The 24506-nt window shown below is 48.9% G+C and overlaps 1 protein-coding gene across 1 annotated transcript in view; it reads left to right on the top strand.

Moving 5' to 3' along the window:
* FAM241A (family with sequence similarity 241 member A) overlaps positions 1–24097 on the top strand; it is a 52179-nt gene extending 28082 nt beyond the window's left edge. The window contains exon 2 of the mRNA XM_030192529.1: positions 23314–24097. Within this exon, the coding sequence (XP_030048389.1) occupies positions 23314–23559 (246 nt within the window). The 3' untranslated portion in view covers positions 23560–24097. The remainder of the gene's footprint in view (positions 1–23313) is intronic.
* Positions 24098–24506: the final 409 nt, after the last annotated feature.

The following is a 24506-nucleotide window of genomic DNA, read 5'->3' as shown; positions in this document are numbered from 1 at the left end:
CATTTTTGTGCTTTTACCAACGACTGCCCCCATCCTATTCTGGTCAAAAGAAACAAAAAGCTGGATGGACTGTCTGAGCTGTAGTCCGCTCCAAATTGAAGGCCAAGACTTGCTTGCAGTTCAAGGTGTGCAGTGCGCTTTTGCCAGGATGGGCATGAAGTTTTGGGAACAATAAGAGCATCATTCTCCCCTAGAGAACTACTTTTCAGAGACTGGAGGGTCCTCTATCGAGCTACAATAACTGCTTCGCACATAGAAAGAGTGGACTGTTTTAAGTACTGGGGACCTTTCACTAAATGGCATTCTGCATATAAATCCTAATTTTTAGTGATTAGGGCTATAGGACTGTTAAGTACTTATCCAAAAGAGAGGCTCAAATCCTGCCTCTTAGGGGGTAGGGTAGTGGGATGAAATTAAACTGTTGAGGTGGTTTTGTGAAATGTATTTCTAGATCTGATTTATTGTGGAAAGAGACTTTCTGGTGGCTGTCAAATACATGTGATCCAATAAACTACTACTACTAATCTTTTCTGTAGCGCTACTAGACATACACAGCGCTCTACACATTATATGCAGGTATTTTCTCTGTCCCTAGAGGGCTCACAATCTAAGCTTTTTGTACCTGGGGCAATGAAGGGTTAAGTGACTTGCCCAAGGTCACAAGGAGTTGCAGTGAGAATCAAACCCAGGTTGCCAGGATCAAAATCCACTGCACTAAATTAGGCTACTCCTATTAATAAAAATAAATGGGTTCATGTAGGATAAAAGTTTGGGAAACACTGTATTAGAGATTGCATAGCACTTTTTTTGGAAAAGTAGCCTTTGATTTGGCAAAATTCCAGTAAAAACTGTACAGTTTAACTTCCCATATTCCTGTACATAGGTGATATTTGCATCAGTGCATTATATTTGGCCCTTATTAAACAAACTACATAGCATTTTGACTGAAAAACAATATAAAGTGAAATAAAGAAACAGCTTGAATTTACATTCATACTAGTGAGCATAGTAAAGGAGAAGATTTTAAACACTTAACCATGTGTTTCAGCTTAAGAATTAAATGTTAAAAATCACAAAAACAATGGAAACTATACTATTTCTTAATTGCAAGCACTTATATGGAAAATAGTAGAATTGCTGTTAAGGCACTGTGCCTTCTCTGTTTAACCATCTGGAACAAGTTCAGCCAAAAGCTGATAAGGAGACTAAAAAAGAAAATCCATAAAGTTAATCGACAGAAAAGAATGCTTCTGTTTCTAAGAAACAGTTATGTATCAAAGACCATGCAGCTTATCTGTTGATGTAGTCATGGATATAGTTGCTTGATGTGTTTGACCATGTTAATAATTTTTATTGAATTCACACTAATGGCTCACATGGTTCATGAGCACTCAGAGATATTGCTCAAATTAAACTATTAATATAGGTTTAAAACTGCTGGGTTGGGCCACATGAACTATAATTTATAGATACCACTAATTCCTTTTCTTCTATAGTATCATGAAGAGTTCTTACTACCTACTGTGTTTTTCTTAGTATTGCCATACTGGGATAGAAGGTCCAAGCCCTGTATCCTGTTAACAGTAGCCAATCCAGGTCAGGTACCTGGCAAGATTGCAAAAGAGTAAAACAGATTTTATGCTGCTTATCCCAGAAATAAGCAGTGGATTTTCCCAATCCATCTTAATGAGTTATGGACTTCTCTTTTTGGAAATTATCCAAACTTTTTTTAAAGCCCGCTAAGCTAACTGCTTCTATCACAATCTCTGGCAACAAATTTGAGTTTAATTACACATTGAGTGAAGAAGCATTTTCTCCCGTTTGTTTTAAATTTACTACTTAGTAGCTTCATTGCATGCCCCCTAGTCCTTGTATTTTTGGAAGGAGTAACACGTGATTCACATTTATGCATTCCACGCCACTCAGTATTTTATAGACCTCTGTCATATTTCCCCTAAGCCGTCACTTCTCCAAACTGAAGAGCCCTAATGGCTTTAGCCTTTCCTTATAGGGAATTAATCCCATCCCCTTTTATCATTTTTGTTGCCCTTCTCTGTCACTTCACTGGCTTCCTATCAGTTTCCGCATACAGTTCAAACTCCTCTTATTGACCTGTAAGTGCATTCACTCTGCAGCTCCTCAGTACCTCTCCACTCTCATCTCTCCCTACATTCCTCCCCGGGAACTCGGTTCGCTGGGTAAATCTCTTATCTGCACCCTTCTCCATTGCTAACTCCAGACTCCGTTCCTTTTATCTTGCTGCACCATATGCCTGGAATAGACTTCCTGAGCCAGTACGTCATGCTCCATCTCTGGCCGTCTTCAAATCTAAAAGCCCACTTTTTTGATGCTGCTTTTAACTCCTAACCCTTATTCACTTGTTGAGAACCCATATTTTATCATCCTCACTTTAATATTCCCTTATCTCTTGTTTGTCCTGTTTGTCTGTCCTAATTAGATTGTAAGCTCTGTCGAGCAGGGACTGTCTCTTCCAGGGGTGTAGCTACGTGGGACCACGGGGGCCTGGGCCCCCCATAGATTTGCCCCTGGACCCCCCGCCACCAACGACCCTCTCGACCCCGCCGTCGTCAACCTTTGTACGTTGTACGTGCAGGATGTCAGACTAGAACGAAGCCTTGCACGGGATTGGGAAGAAAAGGACCTTGGCTGGCAAGGGTTGGGGTCCCCCGCCAGCAAAGGTAGACGGCGGGTTGTTGGCGGCAGGTGGGGGTGTCGAGAGGGTCGTTGGTGGTGGGGGTGGGGGCGGCAATGGCGGGGGAGGGGGTCAGCGGCGCCGGGGGGGCCTAAAATGTGCTCTGGACCCCACTCCCGCCGAAGTCTGGCTACGCCCCTGGTCTCTTCATGTTCAAGTGTACGTCTAGTATCGCTATAGAAATAAGTAGTAGTAGTAATATATGGTTTGAGTATGGAGAGCAGAGTTACAAAATACATACAATGATTTTGCTCAGTTAGCAAAGTCTCTCTTGGCTTCCTCTCTGCTTTTGGACCTTGAGACACTATGGCAAAGTCTCTGGAAATAAGATTAACATTTCCACATAAAAAATGTTTTCTGTTGGCCCGGGCATTTATATCCCTTTGGAAATGACTGACCATGCAAATTAAGAAGCATGTAAAATCCTTGATTCCTTTTTGTCCAGATTCATAATGGGTTAGGTCCATCAACCAGTGGATGTAGACAGAGAAAAAGTAGTTCCAAGTGATTTACCCCAAAGGGTGTTGTGCAGCCAGTATTCTGTCTCTGAGCATGAGTTGATCAGGGGGGTGTCCTCATGGATAATTTTAGCTCCTTTTTAAAGATTTGTCTGGAGCTTGAGTGACACTGTGTGGTGCCCCCCCCCCCCCCCCCCCCCCCCCCGCAATGGAGTAATAAGGGCAAGGCTACAGGCTGAAAGGATTTTATATTCTAAGACAATATTTAGGTATTCTTCTGCGTCATTATTGAACTTTTAATTTTTATATTTCTCAGCTGTTGTGCCTTGAGTTTTGTTTTATATTTCATTTTGAATTGTCACACTGAGGGTGGGAACGTCCTGCTCTGGGAGTCGCTTCATCTGAGGACTTAAAACCTAAATGCTGAAGAGACATTATTTTTTGTATCCTTTAACTGCTGGTGGTTTTACAACTTCTTGTTTTTCCTCAACCTATTTTAGCTCATTTTTTTTCTTTGTGCTGGTCACTGTCTCTGCTTTCCTGCCTCCAATTTTGCCTCTGGGCAAATTTTCTTCCTGGTTGCTGACTCCCCCCCCCCCCCCCCCCCCCTAAAAAAAAAAAAAAAAACTTTGGCTCACTCAGCTTAACCCGTTAGTGCCCGATGTTCCCATATGGGAACAAATCAGTTTGTTCCCATATGGCTTATTATGGGAACACTAGTAAAAAAGGCCCGTTTCTGACACAAATGAAACGGGCGCTAGCAAGGTTTTCCTCGGAGTGTGTATGTTTGGGAGAGTGTATGTGAGAGTGACTGTGTGAGAGAGTGAAAGTGTGTGTGAGAGAGAGAGTGAGTCTGGGTGTGAGTGTGTTTGTGAGAGTGTGTGTTTGAGAATGAGAGTGTGTGCAAGTGTGTATGTGAGACACAGTGTGTGTGTGTGTGTGTGTGTGTGTGCGAGAGAGAGAGAGTGTGTGTGAGACACAGATTCTCTGTGAGAGTGAGTGTATGAGACCAAGCAAGTGTGTGAGTGACTGTGTGGCACATAGAGAGTGAATGTGATACATTGTGAGACAGAGTGTGTGAGAGTGAGAGTCAGAAAGACATTGTATATGAGAGAGAGAGTGTGAGCCTTGCCCTCCCAATCCATGCCCATCTGTCCCCTGCCCCCTCCATTCATCCTTTTCCAGCAATTCCCCTCTCTCCCTGAGCCCTGCCATCTCAATCCATGCCCATCCATGCTTCTCTGTCCCCTGCCCCCTCCATTCATCATTTTCCAGCAATTCCCCTCTCTCCCTGAGCCCTGCCATCTCAATCCATGCCCATCCATGCTTCTCTGTCCCCTGCCCCCTCCATTCATCCTTTTCTATCAATTCCCCTCTCTCCCTGAGCCCTGCCATCTCAATCCATGCCCATCCATGCTTCTCTATCCCCTGCCCCCTCCATTCATCCTTTTTACAGCAATTCCCCTCTCACCCTGAGCCCTGCCATCTCAATCCATGCCCATCCATGCTTCTCTATCCCCTGCCCCCTCCATTCATCCTTTTTACAGCAATTCCCCTCTCACCCTGAGCCCTGCCATCTCAATCCATGCCCATCCATGCTTCTCTGTCCCCTGCCCCCTCCATTCATCCTTTTCTATCAATTCCCCTCTCACCCTGAGCCCTGCCATCTCAATCCATGCCCATCCATGCTTCTCTATCCCCTGCCCCCTCCATTCATCCTTTTTACAGCAATTCCCCTCTCACCCTGAGCCCTGCCATCTCAATCCATGCCCATCCATGCTTCTCTGTCCCCTGCCCCCTCCATTCATCCTTTTCCATCAATTCCCCTCTCACCCTGAGCCCTGCCATCTCAATCCATGCCCATCCATGCTTCTCTGTCCCCTGCCCCCTCCATTCATCCTTTTCCAGCAATTCCCCTCTCACCCTGAGCCCTGCCATCTCAATCCATGCCCATCCATGCTTCTCTGTCCCCTGCCCCCTCCATTCATCCTTTTCCAGCAATTCCCCTCTCACCCTGAGCCCTGCCATCTCAATCCATGCCCATCCATGCTTCTCTGTCCCCTGCCCCCTCCATTCATCCTTTTCCAGCAATTCCCCTCTCACCCTGAGCCCTGCCATCTCAATCCATGCCCATCCATGCTTCTCTGTCCCCTGCCCCCTCCATTCATCCTTTTCCATCAATTCCCCTCTCACCCTGAGCCCTGCCATCTCAATCCATGCCCATCCATGCTTCTCTGTCCCCTGCCCCCTCCATTCATCCTTTTTACAGCAATTCCCCTCTCTCCCTTCCATGACCCCCCCTCGCATCCATGCTCTTCTGTCTCCCATGTCCCAGCATGTCCCGCCCCCTTCTTCCCCCCCCCTTCGCATCCTTGCTGTCGTTTCTCCTCTGCCCTCCCGCTCCCATTGTTCAACTGCCCACCCTCTTCTCTTCCCCCTACATCTCTTTTTTTTTTTTTTTTTTTTTTTTTTTTTTAATTTTCCTCCGTGGCGGCGGTTCCGGCAGCGCAGCGTCAGGGAAGGAGGCGGCGCTCCCGACGTCTAGCCTTCCCTTCGTTGTGTTCCGCCTTCTTCTGACGTCATCCTTGACATCAGAAGAAGGCGGAACACAGCGAAGGGAAGGCTAGAGACGTCGGGAGCGCCGCCTCCTTCCCTGACGCTGCGTTTTGTTTTGGTTTTTTTTTGCGCCGTCGACGTCATGACGTTTACCCTGGACGTCATGACGTTTGACGCGAGGGCGGGGCAGAGACGGCTGGCAGCCTGGCTGGCTTCACACCACGAATCCACGAACCCTAAGAAATGTTTGAGTGACTTCAGAACGTTGTCCTCATTAGAACGTTCACGGTGCGTTTTATTATATTAGATTGGGCACTAATGGGTTAAACTACACCCTGGTTATTATCTGAACAGAGTGCTCTTTTAGGGTTTCTCCTAATTGAAGTGCTCTTTTTTGCCAACATGTCTCTGCTCTATTTTTAAATTTAAGCCTCTTAGTTGTATTGCAAACTAAAGTTAGCCTGAGGGCTTTCAGCCACCAGAGAGTTATTGTTCCTCAGCTCAAATTTCAGTGGAAGCAGCCCTTTATCTCTGGGTTCTATTCAGGTTATTTTTGAGTAGAGAGGTGTGGTAGCCCTGTTAGTCCACTTTTAAAGGTAATCAATAGAAATAAACATGGAAAAGAAGATGATATGATACCATTGTTTTTAAAACACTTCTCAGGACTGAAGGTAATTAGCATTTTTAGTTTTTCTGGAAACAGGTTTTGCCATTTGAATATCTAATCTATTGTCACCTCTGCTCTGTGCTAGTAAAACAGTGTTTTCCTTCATCCAGATCCCTTTTCTTTTTCCTCCAAAACCTGAGTCATCTAATATAATATTCTCCGAGGACAAGCAGGCTGCTTGTTCTCACTGATGGGTGACGTCCACGGCAGCCCCTCCAATCGGAAACTTCTCTAGCAAAGTCCTTTGCTAGTCCTCGCGCGCACCGCGCATGCGCAGCCGTCTTCCCGCCCGAAACCGGCTCGAGCCGGCCAGTCTTCTTTTGTCCGCACTCGGTACGGTCGTGTTTTGCCGTGTCGAGCCCCGGAAAGTCGACCTCGCGCGTCCAAATTTATTTTTGACGTGTTTTTTCTTCGGAAAAGTCTTTAAAGTGTCGAGAAGTGCTTCGGAAACCCCCGGGTTTCAGACCACCCCTTCCCATACTTCCAGCTTTTTGCCCCCGATAAGTTTTCTTTCGTCGTCGGGGTAGGCCTCTTTTCGGCCTCGGTCGAGATTTTCTCCCTTCTAAATTTTTTGGTGCTCTTTTTCCGTCATTTCGGATTTTGATTTCGCCGGCGTGATTTTTCCGCCCATGACATCGAAGCCTTCCAGCGGCTTCAAGAAGTGCACCCAGTGCGCCCGGGTAATCTCGCTCACTGATAGACACTCGTCGTGTCTTCAGTGTCTGGGGGCCGAGCACCGCCCTCAGAACTGTAGTCTGTGTTCCCTGCTTCAAAGGCGGACTCAGGTAGCGAGATTAGCCCAGTGGAACGTGTTGTTCTCGGGCTCTTCGTCGGCATCGGCACCGGGATCTTCGAGTGCATCGACGTCGTCAGCGTCCAGACCATCTTCCTCGGCCGCCACTGTATCGAGTGCATCGAGGCATCGGGCCTCTGCATCGGCGCCAAGGTATCGGGCGACTGCATCGACGTCGGTGGTACCGGGACCTCGTCTGCTGATGTCGTCGGACGGTGGTGCATCGTCAGGAGTGCAGGTGAGGGCTGTCCATTCCCCTGCTGGTGGCGGTGAGCCTTCGGGTGGGTCTCCTCCTACCCTGAGGGCTCCTGCGGTACAGCCCCCCCGAGACCGACCTCCTTCGGCCTCGGCCCCGAGGAAGCGACGGCTGGATTCTACGTCCTCCTCGTCGGTGCCGGGGAGCTCCGGTGACATGCTTCGGAAGAAGTCGAAGAAGCATCGACACCGGTCGCCTCCCCGCGTCGGCACCGAGAGCTCTGGGTCGCCGAGGGAGTCGGCACCCAGCAGGCATCGGCACAGAGAGGACCGCTCACCCTCTGTTCAGGAGGTGTCGATGCGCTCCACTCTGGACAGCCCGGAACAGCCTCCTCGCCCGGAACAGGTTCTGACGTCGACGCCTGCATCGACCTCTTTGCCTTTCTCTGCAGCCGCTCTGAACGAGAGCCTCCGGGCCGTTCTCCCAGAGATTCTGGGAGAGCTGTTGCGCCCTTCCCCTCCGGTACCGGCGGTGTTTGCGCCTCCGGTACCGTCGAGCGTGGCGCCGGCTGGCCCATCGCCCGGGGTGAGGTCCCCGACGTCGGTACCGCGTGCGGTGCCGACTGCGGCCACCTCCCAGGAGGGCTCCCCGACTACGTCGGCGGAGGGAGCTTCGCCGATGCGGGCGAGGGAGTCTACCTCTCGACGCCCCCATCGTGGACGTGGCTCCACGGAGTCGAGCCGGGCGAGGTTGCAGACACAGGTTCGTGAACTTGTGTCTGACACCGAGGGTGAGGCCTCGTGGGAGGAAGAGGAAGACCCCAGATATTTCTCGGACGAGGAGTCTGAGGGTCTTCCTTCTGATCCTACTCCCTCTCCTGAAAGGCAGCTTTCTCCTCCTGAGAGTCTCTTTCGCTTCCTTTGTCCGGGAGATGTCTACGGCCATCCCCTTCCCGGTGGTTGTGGAGGACGAGCCCAGGGCTGAAATGTTTGAGCTCCTGGACTATCCTTCTCCACCTAAGGAAGCGTCCACTGTTCCCTTGCACCATGTCCTAAAAAAGACATTGCTTGCGAACTGGACCAAGCCACTAAGTAATCCCCACATTCCCAAGAAGATCGAGTCCCAGTACCGGATCCATGGGGACCCAGAGCTGATGCGCACCCAGTTGCCTCATGACTCTGGAGTTGTGGATTTGGCCCTAAAGAAGGCTAAGATTTCTAGGGAGCATGCTTCGGCGCCCCCGGGCAAAGACCCTAGAACCTTAGACTCCTTTGAGAGGAAGGCCTACCATTCTTCTATGCTCGTGGCCAAAATTCAGTCGTACCAGCTCTACACGAGCATACATATGCGGAACAATGTGCGGCAGTTGGCGGGCTTGGTTGATGCTCTTCCCCCTGAGCAGGCCAAGCCTTTTCAGGAGGTGGTCAGGCAGCTGAAGGCGTGCAGAAAATTCCTGGCCAGAGGGGTGTATGACACCTTTGATGTTGCGTCCAGGGCCGCTGCTCAAGGTGTGGTGATGCGCAGGCTCTCATGGCTGCATGCCGCCGACCTGGAGAATAGACTCCAGCAGCGGATTGCGGACTCGCCTTGCCGTGCGGATAACATTTTTGGAGAGAAGGTCGAACAGGTGGTAGAGCATCTCCACCAGCGGGACACCGCATTCGACAAGTTCTCCCGCCGGCAGCCTTCAGCATCTACCTCTACAGGTAGAAGATTTTTGGGGGGAAGGAAGACTGTTCCCTATGCTTCTGGTAAGCGTAGGTACAATCCTCCTTCTCGACAGCCTGCGGCCCAGGCTAAGCCCCAGCACGCTCGCTCTCGTCAGCAGCGTGCGCCTCAGCAAGGCCCCGCGGCTCCCCAGCAAAAGCAAGGGGCGAGCTTTTGACTGGCTCCAGCAGAGCATAGCCGACATCCAAGTGTCAGTGCCGGGCGACCTGCCAGTCGGGGGGAGGTTGAAAGCTTTTCACCAAAGGTGGCCTCTCATAACCTCCGACCAGTGGGTTCTTCAAATAGTCCGGCAAGGATACACCCTCAATTTGGCCTCAAAACCTCCAAATTGTCCAATGGGAGCTCAGTGTTACAGCTTCCAGCACAAGCAGGTACTTGCAGAGGAACTCTCCGCCCTTCTCAGCGCCAATGCGGTCGAGCCCGTGCCATCCGGGCAAGAAGGGCTGGGATTCTATTCCAGGTACTTCCTTGTGGAAAAGAAAACAGGGGGGATGCGTCCCATCCTAGACCTAAGGATATCTAACAAATATCTCGTAAAAGAAAAGTTCAGGATGCTTTCCCTGGGCACCCTTCTCCCCATGATTCAGCAAAACGATTGGCTATGCTCTCTGGACTTGAAGGATGCCTACACACACATCCCGATACTGCCAGCTCACAGACAGTATCTGCGATTTCAGTTGGGCACACGCCACTTCCAGTACTGTGTGCTACCCTTTGGGCTCGCCTCTGCGCCCAGGGTGTTCACAAAGTGCCTAGCTGTGGTAGCAGCGGCACTTCGCAGGCTGGGGGTGCACGTGTTCCCATATCTCGACGATTGGCTGGTGAAGAACACATCCGAGGCAGGAGCCCTGCAGTCCATGCAGATGACTATTCGCCTCCTGGAGCTACTGGGGTTTGTGATAAATTATCCAAAGTCCCATCTTCTCCCAGTGCAGAAACTCGAATTCATAGGAGCTCTGCTGAATTCTCGGACGGCTTGCGCCTATCTCCCAGAGACGAGGGCCAACAACTTGTTGTCCCTCGTCTCGCGGGTGCGAGCGTCCCAGCAGATCACAGCTCGGCAGATGTTGAGATTGCTGGGCCACATGGCCTCCACAGTTCATGTGACTCCCATGGCCCGCCTTCACATGAGATCTGCTCAATGGACCCTAGCCTCTCAGTGGTATCAGGCTGCTGGGGGTCTAGAAGACGTGATCCACCTGTCCACGAGTTTTCTCGAATCCCTGTATTGGTGGACAATCTGGTCCAATTTGACTCTGGGACGTCCTTTCCAAATTCCTCAGCCACAAAAAGTGCTGACAACGGATGCGTCTCTCCTGGGATGGGGAGCTCATGTCGATGGGCTTCACACCCAAGGAAGCTGGTCCCTCCAGGAACGCGGTCTACAGATCAATCTCCTGGAGTTGCGAGCGATCTGGAACGCTCTGAAGGCTTTCAGAGATCGGCTGTCCCACCAAATTATCCAAATTCAGACAGACAACCAGGTTGCCATGTACTATGTCAACAAGCAGGGGGGCACCGGATCTCGCCCCCTGTGTCAGGAAGCCGTCAGCATGTGGCTCTGGGCTCGCCGTCTCGGCATGGTGCTCCAAGCCACATATCTGGCAGGCGTAAACAACAGTCTGGCCGACAGACTGAGCCGGATTATGCAACCTCATGAGTGGTCGCTCAACTCCAGAGTGGTGCGCCAGATCTTCCAAGCATGGGGCACCCCCTTGGTGGATCTCTTCGCATCTCGAGTGAACCACAAAGTCCCTCAGTTCTGTTCCAGGCTTCAGGCCCCCGGCAGACTGGCATCGGATGCCTTCCTCCTGGATTGGGGGGAGGGCCTGCTGTATGCTTATCCTCCCATTCCTCTGGTGGGGAAGACTTTGTTGAAACTCAAACAAGACCGAGGCACCATGATTCTGATTGCTCCTTTTTGGCCGCGTCAGATCTGGTTCCCTCTTCTTCTGGAATTATCCTCCGAAGAACCGTGGAGATTGGAGTGTTTTCCGACCCTCATCACGCAGGACGAAGGGGCTCTTCTGCATCCCAGCCTCCGGTCCCTGGCTCTCACGGCCTGGATGTTGAGAGCGTAGACTTTGCCTCTTTGGGTCTGTCAGAGGGTGTCTCCCGCGTCTTGCTTGCTTCCAGGAAAGATTCCACTAAGAGGAGTTACTTCTTTCTGTGGAGGAGGTTTGCCGTCTGGTGTGACAGCAAGGCCCTAGCTCCTCGCTCTTGTCCTACACAGACCCTGCTTGAATACCTTCTGCACTTGTCTGAGTCTGGTCTCAAGACCAACTCTGTAAGAGTTCACCTTAGCGCAATCAGTGCATACCATTACCATGTGGAAGGTAAGCCGATCTCAGGACAGCCTTTAGTTGTTCGCTTCATGAGAGGTTTGCTTTTGTCAAAGCCCCCTGTCAAGCCTCCTACAGTGTCATGGGATCTCAATGTCGTTCTCACCCAGCTGATGAAACCTCCTTTTGAGCCACTGAATTCCTGCCATCTGAAGTACTTGACCTGGAAGGTCATTTTCTTGGTGGCAGTTACTTCAGCTCGTAGAGTCAGTGAGCTTCAGGCCCTGGTAGCCCAGGCCCCTTACACCAAATTTCATCATAACAGAGTAGTCCTCCGCACTCACCCTAAGTTCTTGCCAAAGGTCGTGTCGGAGTTCCATCTGAACCAGTCAATTGTCTTGCCAACATTCTTTCCCCGTCCTCATTCCTGCCCTGCTGAACGTCAGCTGCACACATTGGACTGCAAGAGAGCATTGGCCTTCTATCTGGAGCGGACACAGCCCCACAGACAGTCCGCCCAATTGTTTGTTTCTTTTGATCCCAATAGGAGGGGAGTGGCTGTAGGGAAACGCACCATATCCAATTGGCTAGCAGATTGCATTTCCTTCACTTACGCCCAGGCGGGGCTGGCTCTTGAGGGTCATGTCACGGCTCATAATGTTAGAGCCATGGCTGCGTCGGTAGCCTACTTGAAGTCAGCCTCCATTGAAGAAATTTGCAAAGCTGCGACGTGGTCATCTGTCCACACATTCACATCTCATTACTGCCTGCAGCAGGATACCCGACGCGACAGTCGGTTCGGGCAGTCAGTTCTTCAGAACCTGTTTGGGCTTTAGGATCCAACTCCACCCCTCGATGGCCCTGTTTGTTCTGTTCCAGGCTGCACTCTCAGTTAGTTGGTAAATTTTTTAGGTCAATCTCACTTATGTCCTCGCCGTTGCGAGGCCCAATTGACCATGGTTGTTGTTTTGAGTGAGCCTGGGGGCTAGGGATACCCCATCAGTGAGAACAAGCAGCCTGCTTGTCCTCGGAGGAAGCGAATGCTACATATCTGTAGAAGGTATTCTCCGAGGACAGCAGGCTGATTGTTCTCACAAACCCGCCCGCCTCCCCTTTGGAGTTGTGTCTTCCCTTGAAGTGTATTGTCTTGCTACATACTGGACTGGCCGGCTCGAGCCGGTTTCGGGCGGGAAGACGGCCGCGCATGCGCGCGAGGACTAGCAAAGGACTTTGCTAGAGAAGTTTCCGATTGGAGGGGCTGCCGTGGACGTCACCCATCAGTGAGAACAATCAGCCTGCTGTCCTCGGAGAATACCTTCTACAGGTATGTAGCATTCGCTATTTGCTCCTGCAAGGTTCCAATGTGTCTACCTGCGTTTGTAACCATCTCCTGATGTCACTCTCCTGCAGTAGAAGCCTGCTTGCCTGACGTGAGGAGATGTTACTACTCGAAGCAGGGAGGCGGGAAGCGCGCAACCAAAAGAACGAAGAGAGGACTGAGACGTTCATCTCGAGGACGCTTGTGTCAATCTCTGACAGAAACTTACCACGGGAGCAGCTTCAGCACCTGACCCCCAAAGGGTCTATCGGAAATTCAGATACCGGGGGGGGGGGGGGGTCACGTGATGCTTGCGAGCTGAGCGGACGTCTCCGGCTCGGGCTCCGCTCCCACTGCTGTAAAAAAACTCCGTTTCTGCGCATTAAAACCCCCCGAGCACGCCGCAGGAACAGCTGAGGGGCACCCGCTCCTTACCGGCAATAATCGGAGAGCTGAATAAGCGCTGGCGGTGAGAGGGAGCGGTGTTATGCCCGTGAAGACGCAGCGGCAGAGTAAGCAACGCGTGGCCATGGCGAGTCCCAAGATGGCGGACAAAACAGAGCCCGCGGGGATCCTGACCCTGCCAACCACGGCGATCCAAGAAATCACATAACAAATCACTGCGAGTTTAGATGAAAGACTAACTAAAATACAGACTTCAGTGGACTCCATTAAAGATGCGATGGAACGTCAAAATGCCAGACTGCAGCAGGTGGAGGATCGAATTTCCCGCCAAGAGGATAGATCGGAGGAGATGCAGGTCCGAGTGGAAACGTTGGAAGTGCGCCAGGCCCAGCTTTCCCAGCAGATTGATGATTTGGAAAATCGTAGCAGGCGCAATAACGTCAGAATTATCGGCCTGCCAGAAGTGGTTAAAGATGCTGAACTGCGGAATTTAGTTGAACAATGGCTGCCTGGCCAGCTGGGGCTCCAGTTGGCAGACACGAGGATGCTGGTCGAGAGGGTCCATAGAGTGGGGTCCCAGCGCGAGAAAGACACATGCCCGAGACCAGTAATTGCGCGCATCCTTAACTATGCTGATAAGGAAAAGCTTTTCCAGGCTTATCGCAGCAAGAAAATACTGGAGTATGATGGCCACAAGCTTTTGTTGTTTCAAGATTTCTCTGCACGGGTCACAGAGCAGCGAAAGAAGATGGGCCCTCACTGCAAGAGACTGTTTGATAAGGGGGTGCGTTTCGCCCTCCTATTCCCGGCGAAGGTGAGGATCCTCCACGACAACAAAACGCTATTCTTTACGGACCCTAAAGAGCTGGAGGCCTTTGTCACACGCCTGCCGTGAGGAGTTCTTCAGGGAGCGTGCTTTGAAGGACAGGACTGAACTGAGAAAATGGGCTTCTCGGTGTTTGTGGCAGATGGCACGTAAGCATTGGGGGCCCTGTGGATAAAGGAACTATAATAGCAGCCCAGGGATGATGTGGCCTCTGCGGTTTTGTGGGCACTTCAAGCTGCCGCTTGCACATATCAACGGGTGCCTTAAACCTGTGGGTGGTAAGGGGGAGCACAGTTACTCTAAGTTGTTTTTCTTAAGGTTTTCTTTAACTGGAGCCATGCGTTGGAGGGGGGGAGGCCGGGGCTGGAACGGGGCGCCGGCACCTGGACTATGAGGATGGTCTTGCTATGTTATACAAAGTATGGCTCCAGTCGATGCATTGATAGTTGAAAGTTATATTGGTTGCATTGTCATATAGTTTACTACGAGACTGTGTATAGGTTTCGTGAGGGGATATTGGGGGTTTTCCCTTTCTTCTTCTTTCCATTTGTTGTTAGATGCATGGATGGTAGGGGGGCGGAGCCGCGGGCGGTTACTGGTGGGTTATAGGAGGGAAAATAGCTCCTAAGTGGGGGTTCGGGAGGGGAGGGGGGGAGGAGGGGGGGAGTATGGATGTGTAAGAGGGGAGGGTTGGGGGGTGGAAGGGATAGAGGGAGTGGAAGGTGTGTGTGTGCAGGGTAGGGCGGGGGGGGGGCTGGGGGGAGTTTGAAAGATACGCGAACCTTGAAGCCTAAAATTGTGGTTAATCTAAGCAAAGCAGTCAGACGCAGCATATGTTTGTTGATGGATGTTTGGTGGCCAGACGGTTGGCGCAACTGTTCCCGCAGGCTGTGCTGGGAGGCCTGTGAGAACTTTCATCAAGAATTGAGTGCTAGAATTTGTGAATGCTTAAAATATGGTTAATTTAAAGATCATCACACTTAATGTTGATGGGATCCATTCTCCCATCAAGCGTACAAAACTACTCTCCTGGTTGTCTAAAGCTGGGGCAGAGATTGCTTATTTACAAGAGACACATCTGTCAGCGGCAGAACATCAAAAACTCAGAAGGGGATGGGTGGGGGAGATGGGATATTCCTCCTACAATGCAAGACAGAGAGGGGTGGCTATTTTGATACATAAAAGACTCCCCTTTATTGTTCATAAAACAGTAGCTTACAGAGATGGGAGATATGTCTTGGTTCTTGGAGAACTTTGGGGACAAAAACTCTTACTTTGTAATGTGTACGGGCCTAACGTATACTCCCATAAATTTTTCTCTGAGTTAGTGGGCAGAGTGGTCGCCTACTCTGAATACCAGCTGATCGTAGGGGGGGATTTTAATGTTGTAGCAGACCCCTCAATCGACTGCAAGCCAGCGAAATGTAAGGGTGGGAATTGGGAGCACAAAGGGGTGAATTTTGTATGCAATCAGATGGGGCTAGTGGATATCTGGAGGCTACTGAACCCACAGCAGGAGGAGTTTACGTTTTATTCACATCCTCATGGGGTTTATTCTAGATTGGACTACCTCTTGGTGGACCTCTCCCTGTCTGCTCGGATTTCTAGAGCGCAAATAGTAAATCATACTTTAAGCGACCACCAGGCAGTGGAGATAGTTATCCCGTGGTGTGCGGAGCCGAGCGAGCGGGTGTGGAGGTTCTCCCCTCTGTTAGGCACTGATAGAGGTTTTCAGGAGTATATGCGGGCTAAGTGGGTGGAGTATCAACAGCATAATCAGACACCAGATGTGAGCTCGGGAACATATTGGGAAGCTTCCAAGGCTGTTATGAGAGGGCACATCATAGCATACGCGGCAGGTACAAAGAAGAAGAGAGAGGCGGATTTGTTGCGCCTGTCTCAAGAATATCACCAGTTACGCTGGAAGCACATTTTTCAGATGAACGAGGCCAATAAGCTTGCCCTGAAGCAGGTTAAATAGCAGATAGATGAGATCTTGCGGCAACGGGCTGAAAGGGATATATATTACCAGCGGTTCCGACTTTTTAAATGGGGTAACAAAGCAGGCAAGTTGTTAGCCAATTTGGTGCGGCCCTCGCGAAAGAGACAGATTACTTCCATTATCCAGGATGAGCAGGGGAAGTCATACACTACAGAGTCCGAAATTGAACAACAATTTGTGGACTTCTATAGTTCCCTGTACAGGGCTCGAGATTTTGACCAGACCAAGTATGAGGATTTTTTTCAAGGATTGCGGCTCCCACGCCTGGATGGGGAGCAGCTGGCCCATCTGAATGCCCCCATTTCGGAGCAGGAGATAAGGGAGGGCATAGGAGCCCTGAAGCTGACTAAGGCCCCTGGGCCAGATGGCTTTGGGCCTGAATATTATCGCATTATGGCAGACTTGGTGACACCACCGATGAGGACCTGGTTTAACGATCTGGTTGACAAGGGGGGAGCCTCTGCAGCGTAATGAGGCCCATGTGGTGCTTTTACCGAAACCGGGGAAGGACGTGGCCAGGGTGGGGTCTTACCAACCAATCTCGCTATTAAATCAGGATGTTAAAATCTTGGCGGCTATCCTGGCCAGACGTCTGAACCGGGTCATACATACTTTAGTACATGAAAACCAGGTGGGCTTTGTGCCCGGGAGGCAAGCCTCTATGAACATCATACAAGCCTTGATGGCCATCCATGAGTGTAAGAGGACGGAAGGCTCGGCGGCTATAGTAGGGCTGGACATGGAAAAGGCCTTCGACAGTATCTCGTGGCAATACTTGTTTGGGGTGCTGGAGCGGTTCGGCATTCGTGGGGCCTGCTCTGAATGGATCAGGGCACTTTATGCCAATCCTTCTGCATGATTACAGATAAATGGGAAGCTCACTGATTATTTTACAATTCAGCGGGGTACAAGGTAGGGGTGCCCCCTTTCGCCACTCCTTTTTGTGCTAGCTATAGAGCCTTTGGTGGCAAAGATCCGTGGCAGTGAAGAGGTTCGAGGTATTCAGGTAGGGGGTAGGGAGCTGAGGGTGAACCTCTTTGCAGACGATATTTTACTATATGTTGCCCATGCCCCAAGGGATTTGGAGAAGGCATTCTCTGTGGTTAGAGGCTTCAGGGATATCTCAGGACTCAGAGTTAACTATACTAAGTCGGAGCTGCTGCCCATGACGGATACTCAGGGGGCGAGGGGGATGGTGGGACTTCCGATACAACCGGTGGCAGGGGCAATGAGATATCTGAGCATCTATTTAAGTACTAATAGAACTACATTTTATAGGAAAAATGTGATAGATGCTCTGGACAAGATCAAGAGTTTGTGTGACAGATGGAGGGACTTGCCCCTTTCGCTGATGGGATGAATAGCATTAGTAAAGATGGTGTCGCTTCCCAAGATTTTATACCCGATACAGGCTGCACCGATCTGGGTTCTCAAGCTTCTGATTCCTCACCAACAGGTTAACAGACTCTCCACACCGGCCTACGTTTACTGATGGCTGCCTTTGATGATAGGTTTCAGGCTATGCTCTGGAAGAAGCAGACAGGCTTGCTGCAGCAGCAAAATGCATTGGCATCAAGGGCCCTTGCACCAGCCACAGCACATCTCCAGCCCTCTTGGGAGGGCTAGGACTCACTGTGGAGCAGCTGGTGATGCCGTTGGCCTTGGGCATCAGTGTCTGGGCCGTCCTATGCAATATCTCGCTAAGTGTCAGGGGAGGAAGCTGCCTGCAGTAGCCTGATGCAGGAGAGGGCTGACTTGTGCCAGGAGGAGCTTTTTGAATCTGAGATGGGACCGGTCATGGGGCTCCGACAAGGAACCAGATGACTTCTCAGAGTAGAGGTCTTATGGGGTTCCCTTAGATTTTTTTTCCCTCCACAAGAGACTCCCCTCATCAGTGCCTCTCTCCTTTACCAGTTTTGTTAAATGGATGGCAGCTACTATCCAGTTTAAATTGGAAACTGAGGAGGAGCCTAGGGCAGAATTGTTGACCAATCTGCATTGACTCTACCCCTACAAGGCTGTCACTGTACCCCTCCACGTCATCCTTGGGGACAAACAGTTGAAGAATTGGGAGACCCCTCTCTGCATGTTTTCCCTAAGAAATTAGATTCGATGTATTGCATCCAGAAGGCTTCTGGAGTTGAGAATGTCTGGTTGCCACACCACTTCATGGTGGTCAAATCCGCTCTCAAGAAGGCCAGAAGCTCCAGGACTAATGCCTTGGCTTCAGGAGAGCATGGCCACCATCCAAGTAGCCGTTTGGATGACCTACCAGTAGGGAGAGGCTGAATTTTTTTTTTTTGTTTGTTCAGGAAAAGCGGCCCCTTGTAACCTCCAACCGTTGGGTTCTCCAAAATGTCTAGTGGTAGTTGCAGCATCACTATGCAGACTAGGACTGCATGTATTTCCCTACTTAAGATGATTGCTTGCTCAAGAGCACATCGAAGGAGGGTGCTCAAGTCCATGCAGCGGGCTATTTGGATGCTGGAGCTATTCGGTCAACTACCCAAACTCCCAACCTGTACAGCAATTGGAATTCATTGGAGCCCTGCTAGATACGGTACAAACGTGGGCCTACCTCCCACATGTGTGGGCAGATGTTCTGATAGCCATCACAACTCAGGTCTGCAACAGCCAGCAGGTCACAGCTCTGCAGATGTTGAGGCTGTTGGGCCACATGGCCTAAACAGTTCATATGATGCCCACTGTGCACCTCTATTTGAGGGAAGCCCAGTGGATTTCAGCTTCCCAGTGTTCTCAGGCCAAGGGGAACCAGAGGGTGTCATCCACATCACTCCCAATTTGGCTCACTTGCTTCTCCGGTGGACCATTCACTGCATTTTAACCCTTGGACTACCGTTCCAATTCTTCCACCTCAAAAGGTCCTAACCATGGATGCGTTCAACCTGGGCTTCACACCCAGGTGATTTGGTACGCCCAAGAAACTTCACTGCACATCAACAGATGATTTGGAACACTCTAAAGGCTTTCAGAGATTGACTGATGAACCAAATTATCCTGATTCAAACAGACAACCAAGTTGCCATGTATTATCTGAACAATTGGGGGGGGGAGGGGGTATGGGATTATACCCCTTGTGTCATGCGGCAGTCAGAATTGGACCTTGGCCACCAGTTGGCATGGTGCTGTGGTCCACATATCTGTGAGAACACTTTGGCAGACAGGTTGAGCAGGGTCATTTTTTTTGTTACATTTGTACCTCGCGCTTTCCCACTCATGGCAGGCTCAATGCGGATTACATATTATATACAGGTACTTATTTGTACCTGGGGCAATGGAGGGTTAAGTGACTTTCCCAGAGTCACAAGGAGCTGCCTGTGCCTGAAGTGGGATCGAACTCCTCAGTTCCCCAGGACCAGAGTCCACCACCCTAACCACTAGGCCACTCCTCCACATGAGTCATCTCTCAACATTGGCGTTGCCCGCAAGATCTTCTGAGTGGGGCACCCTCTTAGTGGATCTTTTTGCCACTCATCTCAACAAGGTCCCTCAGTACTTCTTCAGACTCAGAGCACAACCGACTAGCAGCAAATGCTTTTCTCTCTTCTACAGTGGGGGAAATAAGTATTTGATCCCTTGCTGATTTTGTAAGTTTGCCCACTGACAAAGACATGAGCAGCCCATAATTGAAGGGTAGGTTATTGGTAACAGTGAGAGATAGCACATCACAAATTAAATCCGGAAAATCACATTGTGGAAAGTATATGAATTTATTTGCATTCTGCAGAGGGAAATAAGTATTTGATCCCCCACCAACCAGTAAGAGATCTGGCCCCTACAGACCAGGTAGATGCTCCAAATCAACTCGTTACCTGCATGACAGACAGCTGTCGGCAATGGTCACCTGTATGAAAGACACCTGTCCACAGACTCAGTGAATCAGTCAGACTCTAACCTCTACAAAATGGCCAAGAGCAAGGAGCTGTCTAAGGATGTCAGGGACAAGATCATACACCTGCACAAGGCTGGAATGGGCTACAAAACCATCAGTAAGACGCTGGGCGAGAAGGAGACAACTGTTGGTGCCATAGTAAGAAAATGGAAGAAGTACAAAATGACTGTCAATCGACAAAGATCTGGGGCTCCACGCAAAATCTCACCTCGTGGGGTATCCTTGATCATGAGGAAGGTTAGAAATCAGCCTACAACTACAAGGGGGGAACTTGTCAATGATCTCAAGGCAGCTGGGACCACTGTCACCACGAAAACCATTGGTAACACATTACGACATAACGGATTGCAATCCTGCAGTGCCCGCAAGGTCCCCCTGCTCCGGAAGGCACATGTGACGGCCCGTCTGAAGTTTGCCAGTGAACACCTGGATGATGCCGAGAGTGATTGGGAGAAGGTGCTGTGGTCAGATGAGACAAAAATTGAGCTCTTTGGCATGAACTCAACTCGCCGTGTTTGGAGGAAGAGAAATGCTGCCTATGACCCAAAGAACACCGTCCCCACTGTCAAGCATGGAGGTGGAAATGTTATGTTTTGGGGGTGTTTCTCTGCTAAGGGCACAGGACTACTTCACCGCATCAATGGGAGAATGGATGGGGCTATGTACCGTACAATTCTGAGTGACAACCTCCTTCCCTCCGCCAGGGCCTTAAAAATGGGTCGTGGCTGGGTCTTCCAGCACGACAATGACCCAAAACATACAGCCAAGGCAACAAAGGAGTGGCTCAGGAAGAAGCACATTAGGGTCATGGAGTGGCCTAGCCAGTCACCAGACCTTAATCCCATTGAAAACTTATGGAGGGAGCTGAAGCTGCGAGTTGCCAAGCGACAGCCCAGAACTCTTAATGATTTAGAGATGATCTGCAAAGAGGAGTGGACCAAAATTCCTCCTGACATGTGTGCAAACCTCATCATCAACTACAGAAGACGTCTGACCGCTGTGCTTGCCAACAAGGGTTTTGCCACCAAGTATTAGGTCTTGTTTGCCAGAGGGATTAAATACTTATTTCCCTCTGCAGAATGCAAATAAATTCATATACTTTCCACAATGTGATTTTCCGGATTTAATTTGTGATGTGCTATCTCTCACTGTTACCAATAACCTACCCTTCAATTATGGGCTGCTCATGTCTTTGTCAGTGGGCAAACTTACAAAATCAGCAAGGGATCAAATACTTATTTCCCCCACTGTATATGCATATCCTACCATTCATCTAATAGAGAAGACTCTCCTGGCCGAGGCAGGTGTGTTTCCCTGTTTGTTTAGAGTTATCTTCTGAAGAACCATGGAGTTTTGAGTGTTTTCCAACCCTCATTACTCAGAATGATGAGTCTCTTCTTTCCAGTCTCCAGTCCCTGGCTCTCATTGCTTGGATGTTAAGAGTCTAGAATTTGCCTCCTTCAACCTGCCAAAGGGTATCTACAGAGTCTTGCTGGCTTCCAGAAAAGATTTCACCAACAGGAGTTGCTCCTTTAAATGGAAGAGGTTTGCTGTCTGCACAAAAACTACTTGAGTACCTCCTGCACTCTGGTTTGAAACCAACTCTGCAAGGGTTCACGTCAGTTCAATTGGTGCCTTTCATCACCATGTGGGAGATAAGCCCATCTCTGTACATCCTCTAGTTCGCTTCATGTGAGGCTTGCTGTTGACAGTGCGCCCCTACTGTGTCATGGGACCTCAACATTGTCCATACCCAGTTTATGAAAGCTCTGTTTGAGCTACTTGATTCTTGTCATATGAATTACCTGACCTGGAATATCTTATTTTTGTTGGCGGTCACGTCAGCTTGCAGAGTCGGTAAGTTCCATGCCCTAGTGGCATATCCACCTTACACAGTTTCATCATAAGAGTAGTTGTCCACCTTCCTAAGTTTCTAAGGAGGTGTTGGAATGCCATCATAACCAGTTAATTGTTCTGCCAACATTCTTCCCAAAACCACATGCCCAGTCTGGCAAAATTTCACTTCATACCTTGTACTGCAAGTGAGCCTTGCCTTAGCCTTCTATCTAGCGCAGATTAAAGCCCACACAGTCCACTCAGCTTTTTTGTTCCTTTTGATCCCAACAGGATGGGGTAACCATTGGCAAACACACTTTGTCCAATTGGCTGGCAGACTGCATACCATTTGCTTTTATGCCAAAGCTGGGCTGACTGGAGGGTCATGTCACAGCTCACAGTGTCAGAGCTATGGCTGCGTCGCTAGCCCACCTGAGGTCAGCCTCTACCAAAGAGGTTCAAGGCTGCCACGTGGTCTTTGGTCCACAAATTCAACATATCAGTACTGCGTTGAGCAAAATAGCCAAAATGACAACCGGTTTGGTCAGACAGTACTGCAGAATCTGTTTTGTTGTCAAGAATTCAACTTCACCCTCCCAGACCTGTTATTTCAGTTCAGGCTGCACTTTCACACAGTTCTGTTTGTGGTGGATTGCTTGTTTAGGCCTTGCTGTTGCAAGCCCTGTTGTCCTAGCATTGTTGTTTTTCATGAGCCTGGTAGCTAGGGATTCCCAGTTGAGATGATATGGCCTGTTTGTCTACAGAGAAAGCGAAATTACCTGTAGCAGGTATTGTCAGAAGATAGCAGGCCAATCATTGTCACAAACCTTACTTCTTCCCCATGGAGTTGTTTTTTCCAGCTATGTCATTAGACTGCTGGTGGGATTTGCCAAAGGCCTGTTAAAGAGACAGAGCCCTGGGCAGTGTCCGCACAGGGCTCTGTCAGATGGCATCACCCAGTTGTGAGAATAATTGGCCTGCTGTCCTCGGGAAAACATTTGCTATAGGTAGGTATCTTCGCTTTACTGAAGTTTAGCGCATGCTAAATGTTGCAAATCTTATTTTATAACTATGGGCAACGTAGCACACATTAATGTCTGTTGTTTGTTTAGATTTTGCTCACACCTTTTTCAGTAGTAGCTCAAGGCGAGTTACATTCAGGTACACTGGATATTTCTCTGTCCCAGGAGGGCTCACAATCTAAGTTTGTACCTGAGGCAATGGAGGGTTAAGTGACTTGCCCAGGATCACAAGGAGCAGCAGTGGGATTTGAACCGGCCACCTCTGGATTGCAAGACCAGTGCTGTAACCACTAGGCCACTCCTAGCGTTTGCTGTTTTAGTAAAAGGGCCCCTTAGAATATAAAGGGATTTTTTTTAAAGCCTTATTAAACCAGATAAATATTCGTTGTGGTTATGCTGGAAACCAGAACTAGTTTTGGCCATTGAGATCCAGAGGTCTACAATACTGATTGAGGTATTGTTCTATTCACCAATTGTCAGTTTTCAGTGTGCAGGTGATGTAGTTGTAATATTTTGGCAAGTTATTACAAAAATGTATATTCAGATCCATTTGATTATGTCCTTCCACACTAAATCTGTGTTTCTTTTCTCCAAACAGGTCACTCAGGAACAAACTAATCACAGCACAGAGGAAATCATAGACGACTATAAAAAACTGGGGACTCTTTTTGGGGAAATAAACAAAATCATGATCAGCGCAGGCTTTGTAAGGATGTACTTTGGTGAACGGACTGTGGAACCTGTGCTTATTTTATTCTTTTGTGCTATGCTGTGGTTCCTTGGTGTGCAAGCTCTTGGACTAGTCGCTGTCTTATGCCTTGTCATTCTCCATATGCAACAATAAACCGTAGCCACAGTCATTGGTTGGCATGGGTCAAAGGCTTCATATATTGAAGTAAATAAGAACAGCAGAGATTTTATTAAAAACAACATTGTTGTGTGACAAAGTGGGTTTAAAATGACTTCAGTGTCTTATTTTTAAGTGCAATTACCGTAAGGAATTAAGCACTTTGAAAAGTTCCTAATCTTATCTTGAGATATTTTTATAACTATGAAGCCAGAAGTTTTTTCATTCATACGTTTGACTCTTTTGTATGTGTTCAAAAAGCAACAGCTTCCAAAAAAAATACAAACCCCTTTTACATTGAAACTGGCCTTTAAAATGATTGTATGTGTACAAAAATTATTTTTTAAGATTTATATTTCCTGCATTGATTATGAAAATGTTATGGCAAATATTGTAAACTTGTTCTGGCTTGAATGATATACACAATTTCATCTATTTTATTTAAATAAATTTCCTGTGCTGTGCATTGGGATATACTGTTTGAAACAATATGCCAAGTAACTAGAGTTATCAACATGTTAATAAAATTTAGATATATAAGGTGTGTTGGGTTTGTTTTTTGTTTTGTTTTTTAGTGTTGAAGTTTGATGTCTTTGAAATGTGCTGAAATAATTGCACTAGAGCATTTGTCCATAGCCAATAGCTGTGTGACCCACATTCTGCTGCCCACATTCTGCTGCATATAATGTAACTGTACTCTGGACTGGCTACCTGGAAGAATGAGGGTACCCTTCCAGATGTTTAATCCTTGATAGTGGCTTCATAGAAACCTGGCGGCAATGCAGGACCATGGACTTAGGGTGGTATACTCCCTTTTTTGAGGGAGTACGGAAGTAAATGAAGCCTCTGTTGGTAAGTGAACACTTTTTCCTGGAAAATTTGGTAACTTAGAGTTTGAGACAGGAGAGATTTTTTTTAATTATTATTTTTTACATCAATTTTCA

The sequence above is a fragment of the Microcaecilia unicolor genome, chromosome 2, assembly GCF_901765095.1.
Source record: "Microcaecilia unicolor chromosome 2, aMicUni1.1, whole genome shotgun sequence".
NCBI classification, from domain to species: domain Eukaryota; kingdom Metazoa; phylum Chordata; class Amphibia; order Gymnophiona; family Siphonopidae; genus Microcaecilia; species Microcaecilia unicolor.
This window is presented reverse-complemented; position numbering and strand designations above follow the sequence as displayed.